Source organism: Trachymyrmex cornetzi, unplaced genomic scaffold (assembly GCF_001594075.2).
Source record: "Trachymyrmex cornetzi isolate Tcor2-1 unplaced genomic scaffold, Tcor1.1 scaffold223, whole genome shotgun sequence".
NCBI classification, from domain to species: domain Eukaryota; kingdom Metazoa; phylum Arthropoda; class Insecta; order Hymenoptera; family Formicidae; genus Trachymyrmex; species Trachymyrmex cornetzi.
The window spans coordinates 3,793,628-3,811,805 of NW_017296881.1; the positions used below are offsets into that span (position 1 = coordinate 3,793,628).

The 18,178-nt window shown below is 30.9% G+C and overlaps 1 protein-coding gene across 1 annotated transcript; it reads right to left on the reverse strand.

Moving 5' to 3' along the window:
* Positions 1-1,344: 1,344 nt before the first annotated feature.
* Positions 1,345-9,033, reverse strand: Usp10 (ubiquitin specific protease 10). Its single transcript, XM_018506456.1, has 9 exons — positions 8,662-9,033; positions 4,847-5,042; positions 3,280-4,629; positions 2,976-3,174; positions 2,619-2,865; positions 2,429-2,512; positions 2,086-2,250; positions 1,767-2,007; positions 1,345-1,683 (listed from the first exon to the last, which is right to left on the reverse strand). Exons 1-9 carry the CDS (start codon positions 8,677-8,679, stop codon positions 1,397-1,399), a joined length of 2,787 nt encoding a protein of 928 aa, XP_018361958.1. The 5' UTR covers positions 8,680-9,033; the 3' UTR covers positions 1,345-1,396.
* Positions 9,034-18,178: the final 9,145 nt, after the last annotated feature.

Consider the following 18,178-nt stretch of genomic DNA (forward strand, 5'->3'; position numbering starts at 1 on the left):
TGTTTAATGCATAAGTTATAATTAGATTCAAAACTTAGAATATATCTTACTTCTTATCTATATTGTACAAACATACAAGCTAGATATAATGAATATGTATATATATATATATGTGTGTATACACACACACACACATATATATATACACATAGAACTAAACTTATATAATTCTGATTTTTCAAAGTTATTTAATAATAAAACTTACGTCGCAAATAAGTGGCATTTTATTTGCGTACAGGGCACATTATACAGTTAATCAGAGACTATAAGATAACAAAATACGATACAATTTAAACGCAATTAATAAACAAACCTGGTTGAACACTTGAGTTTTAAGAGTTATTATGAAACGGTATTTAAGAGTTATTATGAAACGGTATTGCATATCCAGGAAAGATTAAATACAAAATGTTTAATAATTGTACATACAATCTTCCTGTTAAGTCTTTTACAGTTTTTGATCTTGCCAGTCTTCTCAATATTAAAATGATTTAAATATAAACAATATCTTTAAATATATTTGATAAAAATTGATTTAAATATATTTCATAAAAAAAGAAATCCATACAAAGATTTTGTCAAGTAGAATACGTGTGCATGATTTGTTCTACATGATTTGGAAATATATATATATATATATATATATATGTATGTATAATATATATATGTACACATATTTATATTAAACATATGTGTAATATATGCATGTATATTTATATTAAATATATATACATATATACGTAAAACATATTTTTAAATATAAAAATTGTAATATATATTTAAGAATGACTGGCAAAAGTTGAAATTGATTTCCACTGTACAGGAGGATTATATAAAAAAATAAACTACATGTAATATCTATTTCTATACTTTATACACACATTGTCACAAACTTCAAAATCTTTTTCACACTTTTGTTTGTCTTCTTAAAGAAATTGGAAAACCAGTAACATTTACAGTAATCTTACTCAGAAAGAAAAATTATATGTACACACACAAGACGCTCTAATATCTCACAAACTGCAACGTGTAAAGCATTTAATATATAACGTTTTTTAGATTCACTAGAAAACGTGAACCCAGATTGGAACACTTGACGAGCCTTAACATTACCTACGTTTATTTCATGATTTTTAAGGGGCGGGAACTATGTATACAACGTGTAATAACAATCTTAATAGAAGTATTTCATGGAAGTACAGCGGGTTTAATATATTTCTACTTTCCACGCTATTGTAGATAATATAAAAGCTCTCTTTATTTATATAGATTTCTATTTACTTATAAATATCAACAAGAACTTTGAAATTGTAAAAAGAATTTTTTTTTCGTTCCATCTCAAATGGAACATAGTTTTTTTTTTCTATACATATGTAAGTTTTCTATACAAAATTTTTCAATGTGCTTTCGCACTACTTGATTGGTTATTTCCAATCGTGTCACATCTTCGGTAATAGAGTAAATAAGGTACCCTAGGTGATGTGGGCCTCAGTACGTTACTCTCTGTAACACTCTTCACCGTGCTGTCGTCATACCTAACCCAGCATCCATATCCTACGTGGAAGGCGTCGGTGAAGTAATGTCCCTTGGTGGCTTCCTTCCCGTCGTGATATGTCACCGCGAATAATTTGTATTGTTTTTGTTTGGGTCCTAATTTTTTCGCGGTGTTCGGTGATAAAAATTCTACAAAAATAATTTTCACATTACGCTTGCCTCATAGAAATTAGAGTAGGGCAAGATGGATTGAAACTATTCAGTATACTTACTTCCATCAATTTTCAAGTCGATGGGGAATTCCATAGTCTTTAATATTTTGGAGCAGCCATTGGAATACTTATCGAACTTATACACGAACCATTTTAGATGTAATATGAGGATGACGGGTAATTCCTCTAAAGTGACTTGTTTCCAAGCCTCTATTTGTTGTCTCGTCTTACTGCAGGTCAATCCTTCTACCTGATCTTTACCGACGAGAATCTCAAGAGCGTGTTTTACGGATTCGGCTTTCTGTAATACATTATATTGTATTAGTTATAAAAAATTTTGTATTATAATTTAATTTATTCTCAAAGTCTTAGTACTAACTTGAACATCTAACTGCAATGTGAAAAACGGTTGTACATTATCCGTTGGCTGTTCTCCTGCTCTTGACACTCTGGATCGTAATTGTCCGCGGAAAATATCAGATATCGGTGTTCTTCCGAATTCTGTACACCGCGTGACAGCACCTTTATTTTTTGGTCCCATTACCTATATTAAACAATAGGAACAAATAATGTAATGTAAAAAAATATAAATAAATGTGATTCTAATTTAAAAATAGAATAAAACAAATGATATTGTTTTTTTTAATAAATTTTGATATTGTAATAAACTTGAAATATTTATACATTAATAACTTTTTAAATATATTGTTCAAATATCTTACCTGCCACTCTTCCTCATCATGATCATTGCTGATATTTTTCGCATTACCGATTGCATTTTGATCGTTGTTGATTAATTTTGTCACCTGCGAAAAATTAATTGTCTAATTTTTTTTTAGTAGTTATCTAAATTTTTTAAGAAATAAATATTGGTTTATATTTTTATAATAAATAGAATGTGTATATACATACATCCAACATTTCGTCATTGATTCCATTTAAAAGACATGATAAGAATTCTTCCGCATCTTCCTGTCGTCCTTCCACAGAAAAAGCACAAGAAGCCGAGGTATGTTTTAACATTGTATATACATATGCTGGTTCAAATGCAACGCCGCTATATATGTCCATGACAGTATCTTCTCCTCGTTTAACTCTATCTTTCCTGGGCATACGAGCGGCCTCTGTCAAGGGTGTAAACTCACGAACAAACTTGACCCTTTTAGCAAAATAAAAAAATTGTAAATATGAACATAATTTTTATAAGATCTACAGAAAAATATTATATTATATTAAGTATATTTTAAATATTACTGTATAATTACTTACATGTTATCAATCAAAGGCGTAGCAGAATTTCTGCCTCGGTTTTTAGGAAGTGGCAAAGCTGTGAGAAGATTGTAAAATGGTGGACAAGCCAGTAAAGCTTGTAAGATACTATTGATATAACAGTAATTGCTGCGATTTGTTAATCCCCTCGGTAATAAACTCACTGTTTGCTTGTCCATTTGATAACCCGACAAAAATTCTAGACACAATTAATATTTATTTAAGAAATTTGTATTTAATGATATACATATTTAGATCTCAACAATTTATTATTTTAAAAGATTGGATCGCTTTTTGTACTTACCACCTATCCTGTATGTATTAGGATCGTCATAACAATTCTGTAGTATGCCATTTTGCAGAGTTGGTGTGCTAGATGAATTATTTTGATTCTCTGGAGTACGAACAGGACTAGTTGATTCTTTTTGGACCAAGATTTTTGGTGATTCATTTTGACAAATTATATGTTCTGTAGGTTTACACGAAGTATGTGTCTCTGATGTACTGTCTTTCTTAAAAAGACTAGCAAAGGATCTGATGGTTGGAGCGGCAGGTGGTGTTTCAGGTATAGATGATAATGAAGTACTTGGTGTGGTTAAAGAGTTATTTGGCATAGCAGAGGAGTTGTTTGGCGATTTAATAATAGTCTTATCTTGGGAATCTTTTAATGCAATATTTTCCTCAATTTGCGTTTCATTTTTTTCTGTTTTGATAGAGCTAGGTTTAGGCGAAGTTTTGATGGCATTCGTTGTGATATTGGGTACAGTTTCATTTTTAAACTTCTTGTCCGCTTCATTATTTTGGTTTATCTTGATATCAATGTTAGTATTTATTACAGATGGCACATCAGCTTTTTCCGTGCCATTACAATTCTCATTTACGGTCCATACAATATTGTTTTGGAGCTTTGCATCAACCTTTTCATTACTAGTCACATTTTTTCTATCGGCAGTGTTTTCATTTACGTTTTTCACAGGGGACTCTAACGTAGGATTATTTACAATAACGGTAGGAGCGACGTTACTTGGCGAGGAGTTATCTTCATTTACTTGATGCGTTGATGTATCAGGAGTGCTTTGCACATATTTTTGAAATGGAACGACAGGCTCTTTCGTGGGTTCTTGGTTTGGTTGTTGGGTTGGTACTGATTGCCGTACGGATCTGTTTATCTGCGGTGCTTGATGATTCGGTTGAGGATAAGTCGCATGTGCATGCGAATTGGCTGAAACTGATTGCGCATTTGGATGCGGATGAGGAATCGTTGAATACATTGGTTGTGTGAAATAGACCTGTCCGGTAGCTACTTGATGTTGTTGTGTAGAGACAGAATGATCAGGATAGATGTACATGATCGGTATCTGATATTGCGTCTGATCGCCGATGTATCCTGACTGGACTTCGTTAGTCGGATTAAGTATTCGATTATAATTATCTCTCCTTATACCTCTGCCCCGGCTGTTGCGGCGTCCATTTTCCCTACTGTAATTCATCTCTTGAATCTCGGCGCCAAGACTATATCCAGGATGGGCATATGCCACTCCAGATATAAACGGCGGAATGTGGCCATTTGCGGAAACATTGTACATTGGTGCTTGCCAGTCATTACACATTTGCGTCATTAATTGTTGCGGATAAGTAGGCGCCGGTGGCATAGCTACAAATGAGATTTAACATTAAAAAAAAATTTTGATTCTTGAAAATGTACGAATAAATGCATATATTATATCATTTAAGATATTGACTGGCTATTATATTTATTTATTATATTTAATCTATATTTTAAAAAAATTTACTTTAAACATATCTTAATATATTTTAAAGGATCATATAAAAACATAGAATAAAATTTATAGAAATGCAAGTATATTCACCATTATACCAATGATGTTGTTGAAGTTCGGGTACTTGTGTTATTCCGACAGAATCAACGTTATTATTATTACCCTCTATATCTTTCGCGTCCCATGGTAGTTTTAAGGCTCCAGTAATGTCAGATTTAAGAATGGTAAATATCTGACGCTTATCATTATCAGTTAAATCATGTAAATCTAAAAACTGAAGATTCATCTAAAAGAGAAAAGATAGAAATATGTTAGATATAGATAAACATTATATTAGAAATTACAATAGATAATTACATGACATATATTTATATTCGTAGATAACGTTTGCGATTCTTGCAATAAATTATACTTACATTATGCGATACATTTTTTAAACTATTATTTACAATGTAGCGCAGTTGTCAAAATAGCGACATTTAATTTTGTAATTTTTGATCACAAAACATAAAAAATTAATTTTTACTTAATTTTTAATTCATAATAAAAAACTATCCGTTATTAAAGGGCTTCTCAATACTATAATTTTTAACAAAGAAAAATTTTGAACCGGAAAAATATTTTATTACATTGAAAATCAACTAAAACTTTAAAACGCATTTTTCTCAAAATTACATTTTTCTGCAGTTTTACTATTATTTATCAAGAATGATAATTCATATTGAGACGACGATTCTTTAATGTAATAATTGATATTAGAATGAGTCTTTTCTTAAAAATCTTTCTTTTTTTTCTTTTGTTAAAAATCTTTTATCATTAAATTTTGTACAAATTAAATTTGAATATCGTAAAAAAAAAACATCTTTCTTCTTAAAAAAAAATATTCTAAAAGAATATTTTTTTAAAATTCCAAAGAAATTAGTTTTTTGCAACTATTTTGTCAACAAAACTTTATTTCAAAGATGTAACTAATAAAGAATTTATTCTAAATAATACTGTTTGTCACATTTCAAATTTCACGATAAAATTGTTCAATTGTGACAAAACAAAATCTTTTTTCGAGTAGTTCATATTTTTTAATAAACGTTTTTGAAATATTCGATATCGCATTTTTCCCTAAATGTGTGACTATCATTAAAAAAATTATATTTGCAATAATTATAAGTAATTTGTGAAAAATAATTTTTCACACTTATCTTTTCTAACTTTCAAAGATTTCATCTCTTTTCGTAAGTATCTTCAAAATTATCTTTCCGTTCTAATTATATTTTTATTTCGACAACCATATACATTTTACTCTTGACGTTTAATATTTTATTTTCGTTATAATTAAAAAATATGTCTCTCATATACCTAGTAAATGATAAAAAATAAAGAGTTAAAATAAAAAATATATTGTAAGTTTAACACAAATAATATAAAAACATTTTTAATTATTGAGCAAAATTTTATGTTTAATAATTTTTTGAACATTTTTTAACATATTTTTCTTTTATACTTATTGTTAGAATATAAAATGCGTTGATTATTAATCGTTCTCGAAATTGCTTTTATTTTTTTCAAAATTAGAAATATTATAATTTTGCATTATTAAATTAATATACAATTCGACATTATCAATATTACTTATCATAAAAAATTTATCAGTCGAGAAAGTCTCGACCTAGCTAGGATTAAAAAATTTCCTTGCTATCTAAAGGTATCAATTTACAATGGATGCATTGATATTTCTCACATTAAACAATAAATACCTCGATGAATACTAAAAAAAATATCGTTTTCTTTTAGTCGAGTAAAAGAACATTTTAATAAATACAATAAATAAATAGCAAAATCTACTAATAATTCCTACTTTTACAACCATTTTAGAGTATCAAGATTTCTAGAAATATTTTATATTCGAGATATTTCTATCTGCGGCTGCTATTATCCCATTTTGTTCAATGCGGATGAAGTAAAGAATCATTAAGTGAAAGGTCTATTTTCTATACCTGAACTATTACCTGAAGTACCCTATTCGCGAACCATTTTTGGAGTTTGAAATAAAATACAAGGTATGTTTCTCTTTTATTATGAAAATAATAAAAGAACTTTTATCCTTTCATTTATTTTCATTTTCCATAATATATTATATTCGAGATATTTCTGTACCTAGCTGCTATTATCTATCCCATTTTGTTCAATGCGGATGAAAGAATCATTAAGTGAAAGGTTTATTTTCTATACCTGAACTACTACCTAAGTACCATAACAATTTTTGGAGTTTGAAATGGAATGTGTGGTATGTTTCTCTTTTATTGTGAAAATAATAAAGGAACTTTTGTCCTTTCATTTATTTTCATTTTAGAATAATATATTATATACTATCTCTTATTCCAAGGAGAGAGAGCCAATAAAATATGAGTCATGTTTGAGAGAAAATAAAAGAATAAAGATTTTAAAGCAATAAATAAAAAGATTTCTATAAATATTTTATAGAAATATTTTATATTCGAGATATTTCTGTACCTAGCTACTATTATCTATCCCATTTCGTTCAATGGGGGGGGGGGGATAAAAGGATCATTAAGTGAAAGGTTTATTTTCTATACCTGAAACTACCTGAAGTACTAGCAAACAATTTTTGGAATTTGAAATAAAATGTGTGGTATGTTTCTCTTTTACTGTGAAAATAATAAAAGAACTTTTGTCCTTTCATTTATTTTCATTTTTAGAATAATATATTGTATATTATCCCTTATTCCAAGTGACAGCCAATAAAATACGGGTCATGTTTGAGAAAAAATAAAAGAATAAAGACTCTAAAGCAATAAATAACAAAATTTCAATTAAGCCCATAGAAATCAACATAAGATGGACATGTATAGAAAATATATTGTTCAAATAACAACAAAGATATTTCTATCCTAGCAAGGGGGAGCGTTTAGGCTTTTTCAGTACAATACTGAGAAATTAACCAAATAGCAATTTCACTCTAGAATAAATCACTAAAATTTTCAAATTGAATACTACAAAACGTTGTCGAATCGGAAACACCGTAAAACTAATATTCAGGTATACGAAATCATCGTCTTGGAATGTGGTAGAATATTTAAATCGTTGAAAAAAATTAAAATTAATATAATAAAGATGGTCTAAAAAGTTGATATTTGACGAAAGCGATAAAAAAAGTTCTAGTGCAAGCGCCAGTTAGAAATAAAAAATAATGTATATTTTTTCTGAATTATTCGATAAAATAAAGAACATTAACCAATGAAAGTTTATTACAAAAGATGAACTGGTTATGTTCGACAAACAAAAATTTTGTAATAATATAATTTCCTACTAGGTACATTTCCGAATAAATTAACTAAAAAAAAAAGAAACGATTATTTTTTCTAGCATGTTAAAGGCACGCGCGAAAAACATAACATGTTACAAAGGGTGTTCAAAAGTAAATCATCAGCAATAAATTGTTCCAAATGCAGCCATCTTATGTAGTATCATAGAAGCGAGTCACGAATCAAATAGTAATTAAATAAAACGACATTTTATTAAACTTGCATCGTACAGTCATGAGCGGCTAGCTATCGACGCGAGTTATTCAGGAACTCGTAAATTACTACTAAATTAAACATTCTCAAAATCGAATATTCTAAAGAGACGTTGTTAAGTGGCGCACGTGGAGGCGTCTAGAACGAAATTCTTGGGAATCCAATCGTGTCGAAACATAAGATGAGTCCGTCTATCGACGACTTTGTGAAATAATTCGTAGAAAGCGATAAAACGATGATTATTAATGAGAAATCCTCGGCGAATTCGGTCCGGGAGACGCGACGACCTAACCTCGACGGCCACGCTCGGCCACGCGAAAAGCATGCACTTTCACGTTTTGTCTCGCTTACGAGTCGGGTACGGTGACTTACCTCGTTTCGAGTATCCATCCTCGTTTCCACAATTGGTACAAAACATTAAAAATCGCACGAGTCGTGGGGCCAGAAGCTCCGGTGATTCTGGGTTCGGCGACGAACGCAGGTTTAGTCGACACCACACGTTATTTTCAACGTCTCGTTATGGCGGCGTGGCACGATTTCGCGCGGTCGCGTGGTACAACGGCGTATATACGAAAATAATGAAAAACTGCTGTCGGTCGCACTTCGTCGCGGCACAATTAAAATAAAATAAAAAAAACTGATTCGGTCCGATTATGAGACGCGCGTGTTCATGCCCCGGCGATCACATGCAGTGCGAAAACGAGCATGAACATGAACGTTTTGTAGCGATCGTCGGTATGATGGTACGACTGCACAGCACTGTGGACTAGTAAAGAGTGAAGACTAGACTCACTAGACTACAGCACTATAATATAGGTATTACGCACCCGCCATTTCTACTTCTTTCCCCACTCCTTGCTCTGTTCCCACTGAGCTGTGAAGATTAGGCCTGTTCTTTTTAGGCCTCTAGGCTGAACTTTTGCACCAGTTCATCTTTCTTCCTTTTCTCTCCCAGGAGGAAAGAAGAGGAAGAAAGGTGAACGGGTGCAAAAGTTCAGCCAAAAAGAACAGATCTATTATCGTCGTTACGGTTGTTATAGGTTATAGCTTCTAAACTGTTGGAAACAAGTTAATTCCTTGTAGGAATGAAAGGAGCTACAAAATTTCAAGCAGCAAATATAAATCATAACCTGTAATGACCATAACCTGTCACAGAAAAGGAATAAAAATAGTCGACGCGAATATCTACGTTTCTAGTGCTCTAACTAGACTAGAGCACTATAATATAGGTATTCGCATTCGCTATTTTAGTCTTTTTCACATTCTTTGTTCTCTCTTTAATCTTTTCTCTTCAATCTTCTTAGTTTAGCGGAGGAATGGAGAGAGAGAACAAGGGATTGAGGAAAGGAGCAAGAGAGTGAGAAAAAGACTAAAATGGCGCATGCGAATACTCATATTATAGTGCCTTAACCAGACTAGTCACCGTACAGTCCATGGCGTTCGTGGAAGTAATAAAGGAAGTGCTTGTGCGCGGGCATTTTTTGCTGACCAATGACAAAGCCTGACTCAACCTTGCCATCTTAGAATTTCTAAACTAAGGGAGCGTTTATATTGGTCGTATGTCTGTAATCTGTACGAATTGACTAATCACAATCGAGTATTCCCCTCTTACAATCGAATGAAAGGGGAATATGTGACTGTGATTCGACCATTCTCGACATTATTAATAATTGCAACTGACAACGGGAACACAAATGTTCTGAATATTGCTGAACTCGGAGCAATTCGAAGTACCTTGAAGTATAACATTAATAGGTTCACGTGATCTACACATCTATAGTCGAAAAGAAGATCGTGTTGTTATGCACGCAGCACGATTGATAAAATTAAAGATTTATGTTTATGTTATAGATATGTTATAGACCTTGGTTATCGATTTTGATTGATTTTCGATTAATCGTTTCTTTGTTCAAAAATTGTTAAAATAAATGATTCGAATTGATGCTAAAATATCGAAATATAATAATTCTTTTATTAATTGAATTTATTGTAGTTTATCTTCCCTTTTTTTTTCCTTCAAGTTGGAACAAAGAGAAAATATGAACTATACAAATTAATTCTTGTATATTAATATAAGTCTCATATAAGAATATCTTTCCTATAATTATACATTTGTCGAATATATACTGAAAGATTTATATGTACTTATGAAAAAAATATTTCAATATTACAATTGAATGTTTATGTAATTGCTACGTTAAGAAAAAGTGAAATATAAAGATTAGGAAATGCAGTACATATAGTATTTATTTACATCATTTAATTCTCACCCAGACAACACAAAGTATTCAAAAGGGAGACATCCCAGGTAACACCTATCGGTTCATATACGTTTTATATACGTTGTCTAAACGTATCTAATGTTTCAAACGTTTAAGAAACGTATATAAAACTAACATGTGCTACTGGGGATAAGACTATTATTACAAATACGCTCGATCTCTAGACGTTCCTTCTTAAACTGCTTCCTCCCTTTGCGATGTCGTTTGATTCTTTTAAGCTCGCGCAGCTTCCAAGCTTCGTATTCTACTTCGTCATTCTCATCATCGGTGCAAACGTCGTTAAGCTTACTCTTCTGCTTGACGTAATGATATTTCTGCAAAAATTTGTACTCTCCTTTGGCCGTTTTATTGGTGATTATCTTAGGATTCAGTCGAACTTCCTGCCTTCGTCCCTTCTTAGTTATATTACGAATACGCTCGATCTCTAGACGTTCCTTCTTAAACTGCTTCTTCTCTTCGAGATATCGCTTCATTCTTTTAAGCTCGCGCAGCTTCCAAGCTACGTATTCTATTTCGTCATTTTCATCATCGGTGCAATCGTCGTTGAGCTCACTTTTCTGCTTGGCGTAATAATATTTCTGCAAAAATTTGTACTCTCCTTCGGCCGTTTTATTGGTGATTACCTTAGGATTCAGTCGAACTTCCTGTCTTCGTTCCTCCTTAGTTATATCATGAATATGCTCGATCTCTAGACATTCCTTCTTAAACTGCTTCCTCTCTTCGCGATATCGTTTGATTCTTTTAAGCTCGCGCAGCTTCCAAGCTTCGTATCTTACTTCGTCATTCTCATCATCGGTACAAACGTCGTTGAGCTTATTCTTTTGCTTGACGTTACCTTTATTGCCCATCTGCGTCTCTTTTCGCACTATCTCTCCCTCCATCCTTAGACTTTGTTTCTTTTGTTCCTCGGCCGCTTTCTTAGCTGTGGCCAAAGCTTTTGTTTGTTTCTTCAGCATCACTGCTTTCTCTTTTTCCATGATTCTATTCTTTTTCAAACGAACACAGGTTTCAATCGTGGTTTAGTTTCTTCCTCACAGTCTGTGTACTCTTAGTACTCCGAGCTCTCTTCTGACGTTTCTGTCTTCCGCCTTTCTCTGTATCAAATTTTCTTCCGTTTTTTTCCTGGATAATACTCGCTGCTTTAAGGCCTCTCGTCATTTCTCTATCTCCGAATCTGATAGTTCTTCATCCTCAGATGAATCAGAATTCTCCTCGCTCTTAATCCTCCTTCGCGTTCTCTCTGATTTGATGTCAAAACCTGCAGCAGTCAAAAGGTCATATAATAGGTTGTAAAAAGTGAAAAAGATAAATGGATACAGTCAATATTGACAATACTATTCATACTATTATAGTATCAATGGAGAAAAATGTAATTATGATTTTTTTGTTTTTTTTTATGGCCTGCTGTACGACCTTTCGGCACGCAAGGCGATTAACTTTGAGTTCATCTGAAGCTTCAATACTGTTAAACTATTATGTTCTTTCTAACACATATGATTTATGGTAAAAGAAAAGAAGTCACATACGCAACGAAAGAAAACTGATTTTTTACTACCACAATCAAAGCAGCATTTCAAAGTCGTTCGCTCTTTTTCTGCTTCCTGTTCATGGAGCATATCTTCATTGGCAACTTATTTAAACAAGAGCATTATGGGCATGCACGGTTATATAAGGTATAGTAAAGGTATTTTTACACAAATATTTTAGGAATATTTTAAGATATTTACGATACGTCAATATGTTCGATCCATATCATCGCATACCGTTAAGGGTCCCTAAAATATTTGTAGAGAATAATTATTCTCTGTTTCCTGTTCCTTTTATTGTGCGGAGTCCCTTAACGGTATGCGATGATATGGATCGGACATATGACGTATCGTAAATATCTTAAAATATTACTAAAATATTTGTGTAAATATCTTTCCTTTTCCACAGTACATGATTTCTGATAGATTGAAATTCTTGAGAATTGTGAAAGTATTGTGGAATACACACTGTGCAGGTTGAAATTCTTATTCTTTGTTCTCTATTTCCTGTTTATTGTGCGGAGCCCCTAACTCATTTTAGCAGACCGGAAAGCTATACAAATACGAGACTAAAATTAAACAAAGGGATTGTCATTTTTGTAAGATCGAACAAAATATATGCTATTCTTTATTTCGAATAAGAGAGGCATTAAAAAACCCTTAGTACATACCTTATACCTTAGTTTTTGGCACCCTTACTACACATTTGGTCATTCGTGTCCTGGATTAATTTTCATCACTTTTACAAGTATATATAAATTATTAAACGATTTTTACATTTATTTTGACGTATTCAAAAAATATTTGTATAATTATATATTCATAACAAATTGTAGATAAATTGTTATAACTAAACATATTATAGTTAACAAAATGAGAAAAATGCACTGTTTTATATGAAAATGTAAAACTCTGAAACAAAAATGTTTAAAAGAAAAATATAGTTCAATATCTTAAAATTGATATTCCAAACTACAAAAAAAAAAAAAGAATAGTTTAAGTGTCGGCTGACCAAAAAGTTTAGTAATTAAGTAACCTGAAAATGATGTTTTTTTAATATGTACGAATGGCTATAAATTGAAGATATATTGCATTTACATTTTAAACAATGCATTTTAGGTATTATTGCTATTGTATTAAAACAGGCCTGTCCAACACTTTGCTCGTGAGTCGAAAACGCTTCCCCCTCTCCGTCATCTCAGTAGACCAAGACGGAGCGAAAATAACAAAGGATAGGTACCAAGGCTCCGCCTGAATTCAGGTCTGTCCGAGATTCATAGAATACAATGATACAAATATATATATATTTTTATCTAATTGTATTATGCAAGTAGCGCTGTGTACAAAATCATTAAAAGTATTATATCTGTGATGAATTTAGTAATAAAGGCTATCAATCTTTTATCAAAGAGGAAAATATTGAGTTGGTCAGAAAGTTCGTGCCGTTTCTTTAACTCACACACAAATTTCTATATATTCTACATTTAAAAAATTAGTATGACACCATTTGATAGAGCAAAGTTTCAGTTTTACGAATATGTGTTAGTAATTACGGTATAATGATTTTTATGAGCAATCAAAGTCAGAATCCCGTTTTACTTAATTCGTGAATAAAAATTACAATAAAATCTATTTAAAAATTGCGACCTTTAATCTGGTCATCATAAGTTGTTGTAAAAATCACTGATGATGATCAGATTAAAGGTGAAAACGTTTGTGATTAAATTTTATTGTAATTTTTGGGTGTCACTGCTGAGCATAATAAACATAATAAAAAACAGCTACTATAATTGTATATTGAGAAATGGGTTCTCCCTTGGCTCCTTTATTCCGTCTCGCTCTACTGAGATGACGGAGAGGGGGAAGCGTTTTCGACTCGCAAGCAAAGTGTTGGAGAGGCCTGTATTAAAAGAACTTATAATTTCGACAATTAAGACAAAAATTCGTACAAAAGGCTATAGGAGTCAACCTTTGGTTGTTAAAATTTCTAGAAAATATTACATTAACAATACCATATAATTTCGAAATTATAATTTATTAAGAAAATGTTTTTTTATAACATTAGAGATAGCATAATACGTATAATATTACTGATAACATTTAACACAAGGGTATAAAAAATCGTGTTTATTAAAGGCCAATATGTTGTTCTAGAGTTAAATTCTTTTTTTGATATTCTCGAAATTATTTCAAAGTTACAAAAAATGTACTCTCTGTACACACGTTGGGTCATTTGTGATCCAGAGGTGATCTATGCCAGTTAAAGGATACGCATGTATTGAGGCCGGCAACGCACAAGACTTGTTCTCTAGATGCCAAACTTTTTTTTAGGAACAGGAAAGAGACCGGTATTTGACCAGGCGCTCTTAGTATTTCAAAGAAAAGAAATGCACAGGCTACGAATGACCCAAAGGTATGTATTAAGGAATAAAATATGAGTCATGTTCGAGAAACAACTATATATATATCTTAGTTGCTTTCTTTCTAGAATAACGAATTCTGCCTTTATAGCGAAAAAAGAGTCTAAGGTGAAAGTGAGGGAGGAAGGATGAGAGCAAAGCGAGTATATGCATTCAGCAAACTCTTAGATATAAAGCAACTTCATCATATGTAGCTTCGCGATCCCCACTTCTAATCTCATGGCACATACATTATGCATCGACTGACCTAATGATCTGTCCGTTTGACCGTATCGAGACGATGAAAAGTGTTTTTCTTATACATATAACGGTTGATGGAATGTGGGAGTCATTACATTATGTGTACGGTCTATATCGAAAAACGACGCGGAGAAAAAATGGAGAAGTGCCCTTTTCCTTTGTTCTGAAAATATTAAATAGATCGAAAATGGAGTGGAAATGCACGAGTATTGAACGTAAAGCGCAAAGTAAACGCTTAAATTCTTCGGATATATCGAGAAAAAATGCATAAATTTTAAAGCGTACAACTTTTAAAGTAAATTGAGGCAAAAAATTTGTTTAAAGAACAAAACATATAGAGAAGTAGGAATCAACACGATACTTTTTTGTGCGAAAGTATTATAATAAAAGATAAAACATATTCATATATGATGACAAAAACTTTAATGTATATCTTCAACCTTTCGTACGCGTTTTGACTTACTTCATCCACTATACTAAAAAGATTCTTTTAATCCACACAGTTTATTGTTCAGGAGGAAATAAGAAACTTTTATGAAGTAAGGCTATGATAAAATTCAAATTATAACAAACGGTCATCATGTTTTCATATATTAAAAAAGAGAGCAGATAGTCACTCACCAAATTGTTGTAACTCTCTTGTACATTTACATCCAGTAGTCAACCAAGTAAAATTAATACAGTAAACATAATAAAAGTTACAAAATTTACAAAATTTTGATACCCATGAAATAAACTCTTTCGTTAAATTTTAGTAAAATAAGATTTGACGGTAGTTAACGTTTCGATTACTGAGAGACAAATATAATGCCTGTCACTGCTGACAATAATACAGCCAAGAAGTAAAAGTCAACTATTGTCATAAACAATTGAAGTAAACTAGATAGCACCAAGAACCGATATATAGGCATGAAATTCTAGAAATTCAGTATCTCTTTGAAGATTTAAACTCATTTTTTGCATTTTAATATGTAATATTTCGGACGTTAATCTTTTACTGTAATTTCTTTCTCTTTCCAAAATCCTCACATTTTTCCAATCGAATTCATGGTCATGATGTAACTTATGATCTGTAATAACAGAGTAAGTAGAAGTTTGTCTCGTAATATGATTTCGATATTCGGAAATACGTGTCTTTAATAATTGTCGATCTTTAATTTGTCCCACATAAGAGGCCTCGAAATCTTTGCAAGCAATCTTGTAGACCACGTTTTTTTGTGAACTGATTGGTAATGGATCTTTCTGAATTTTAATCAGACAACGAAGTTTGTTAATGCTGTAAAAAGCAATTTTTGAAACCGTACCATTGATCATTTTTTTTAATTTATCCGAAATTTTGTTAACAAAGGGGATCATACCAAATAATTTTCTTTCTTGTATTTGAAATCTGTTTAGCCTTATTCCTGATATTTCTATTTTTTACAAGATCTTTTAATCTCTGAGAAATCATGTTAAAAATAAAAGATAGTTATTATTTAGTAAAATGTTGATAATCAATTCAAAGTTTTTCTGATAAAATTCCGGATCAGAGATGAAAAAAACCTTATCAAGTTTATAAAACTCCTCTTATAACGAGAGAAGATGTCTAGATAAAAAATTCAAGTAGATATCTACCTGAGAAAGTCGATTTCTGATACCAGTCAAATATCGCTCTGTTGTGTTTTATTAATATAGTTGTATCTAGAAAATTGATTTTGTTACCTTCCACCTCAATTGTGAACTGTAACTTTGTATGTACTGAGTTAAACGATTTTAAAAAATTGTTAATTGCAGCAATAGGAATCATCGCAACGATATCGTCAATGTAACGAAATAAAACTTTAATGGAACGTTAATATAGTCAAGAATGCTCTCTTCAAGGTCCTACATAAAAAAATTTTTTACGAAATAATAGTCTATGAAATTAGCTTAGCACGATGACAGCGCAACTAAATCTTCACTTTCATAAAATACTTCAAACGTTTCGGTTCTCACAGAACCATCCTCAATGAACAAAAATTTACAACCAAATAATTTTAATAATAAAAAACTAGCCCGTCAGAGCCAACATCGGTTAATCGGATGCATAATTTATTTACTTGTGAATTTAACAAAATATATTATAAAAATATATAAATGTTTCGACCCTTATATTTGGGTCCTTATCAATATAAAATCAAAACCGATTACATAATATTCCTAACTCCAACGTAGGACTCCGTGATAATATGGTTCATTCTTCTTTATCCAATTGCCAAAAAAGCTATACAACAAATGTCCTCATCAATATCATACATCCTACCAGCATTACATAGCTATAAATATAACTTTCAATTAACAAACACTAAACATAATTTGAAATTGGCATATAAAGTTACCAAATTAAGCAAAAAATCATATCGTTTACACCAATTATAAAGCATTTACAACATAATATGAATTGTGAAAAAGTAATTTTGAACTTTATTAATTGATACGCTGTTCATCTTCAAACTCTTCTTCGGTTAAATGTTGCTAACATCTTATACTAAATATTTTTACTCCAAGTTATTTACTCCATCCTTGGTCATCCTTGGTCATTATAAGTAAAAACTGTTTCTTGATATGGACTTTTAATGATTGTGTGTGACATTCCCAGACACAGTACACAATATTTACAAAATATTTACAAAATATTTAGAAATATTTATAACATTTATTTTAAATATTTTGTAAATATTTTTGTGGTTTTAGATTGCACAGATCATAAACATTTATTATAAATATTATGAAATACTTATTAGAATAGTTATAGTAAATGCTATAAAAATACTTAATGAGACATTATAATCCAAATAAAAAATACTTATTAGAAATATTTATTTATATTTATCATAAATATTGCATAAAATATTTAGTCTATACTTTAATAATATTTCGAATAAAGCTTTATATAAAGCTTTATATAAAATATGTATAAAATATCTATATAACATTTCAAAAAATGAATATTAATAAATATTTATCATAAATATTCTGTACTGTTTGGGTTGTTATTAGGAAGTTGATGGGTCGACAGACACATTGAGACCTTTTTTTACGAAATTCAATTTCTTGTTTGCTTTTTTTTCTTTATTTTTCTCTATTTAGAATTTTCTCTGTAGATAGTACGCAAAGAGTCTGAAAAGAATTTTTTTTAAATTCCTGATCTATAAAATGAGTAGGGTTTCGTACTATTTCTCTTCTAAAAGAATTTCTTAGAATTCAAAGGATTTTACTTTTATGTTGTCAAATATCAGCTTATTTTCACATTTTCAAGAAGTATAATAATCTCTTTCTAGTTTTTTCTATATACATATATACATTTTTTTAAATATAATATTTATTGTGAGAATAAATCATATTTTGGTTTTTATGCACGTAGATTAAATATTTTTAATGAAAGTAGAATACACATAAATAT

Excerpts from the sequence above, each read along its gene's own strand:
- Usp10 (XM_018506456.1), bottom strand. Across the intron at positions 2,251-2,428 it reads ATGATGAGGAAGAGTGGCAG|GTAATGGGACCAAAAAATAA; the intron begins GTAAGATATTTG and ends TGTTTAATATAG. Across the intron at positions 1,684-1,766 it reads CGACTTGAAAATTGATGGAA|AATTTTTATCACCGAACACC; the intron begins GTAAGTATACTG and ends TTATTTTTGTAG.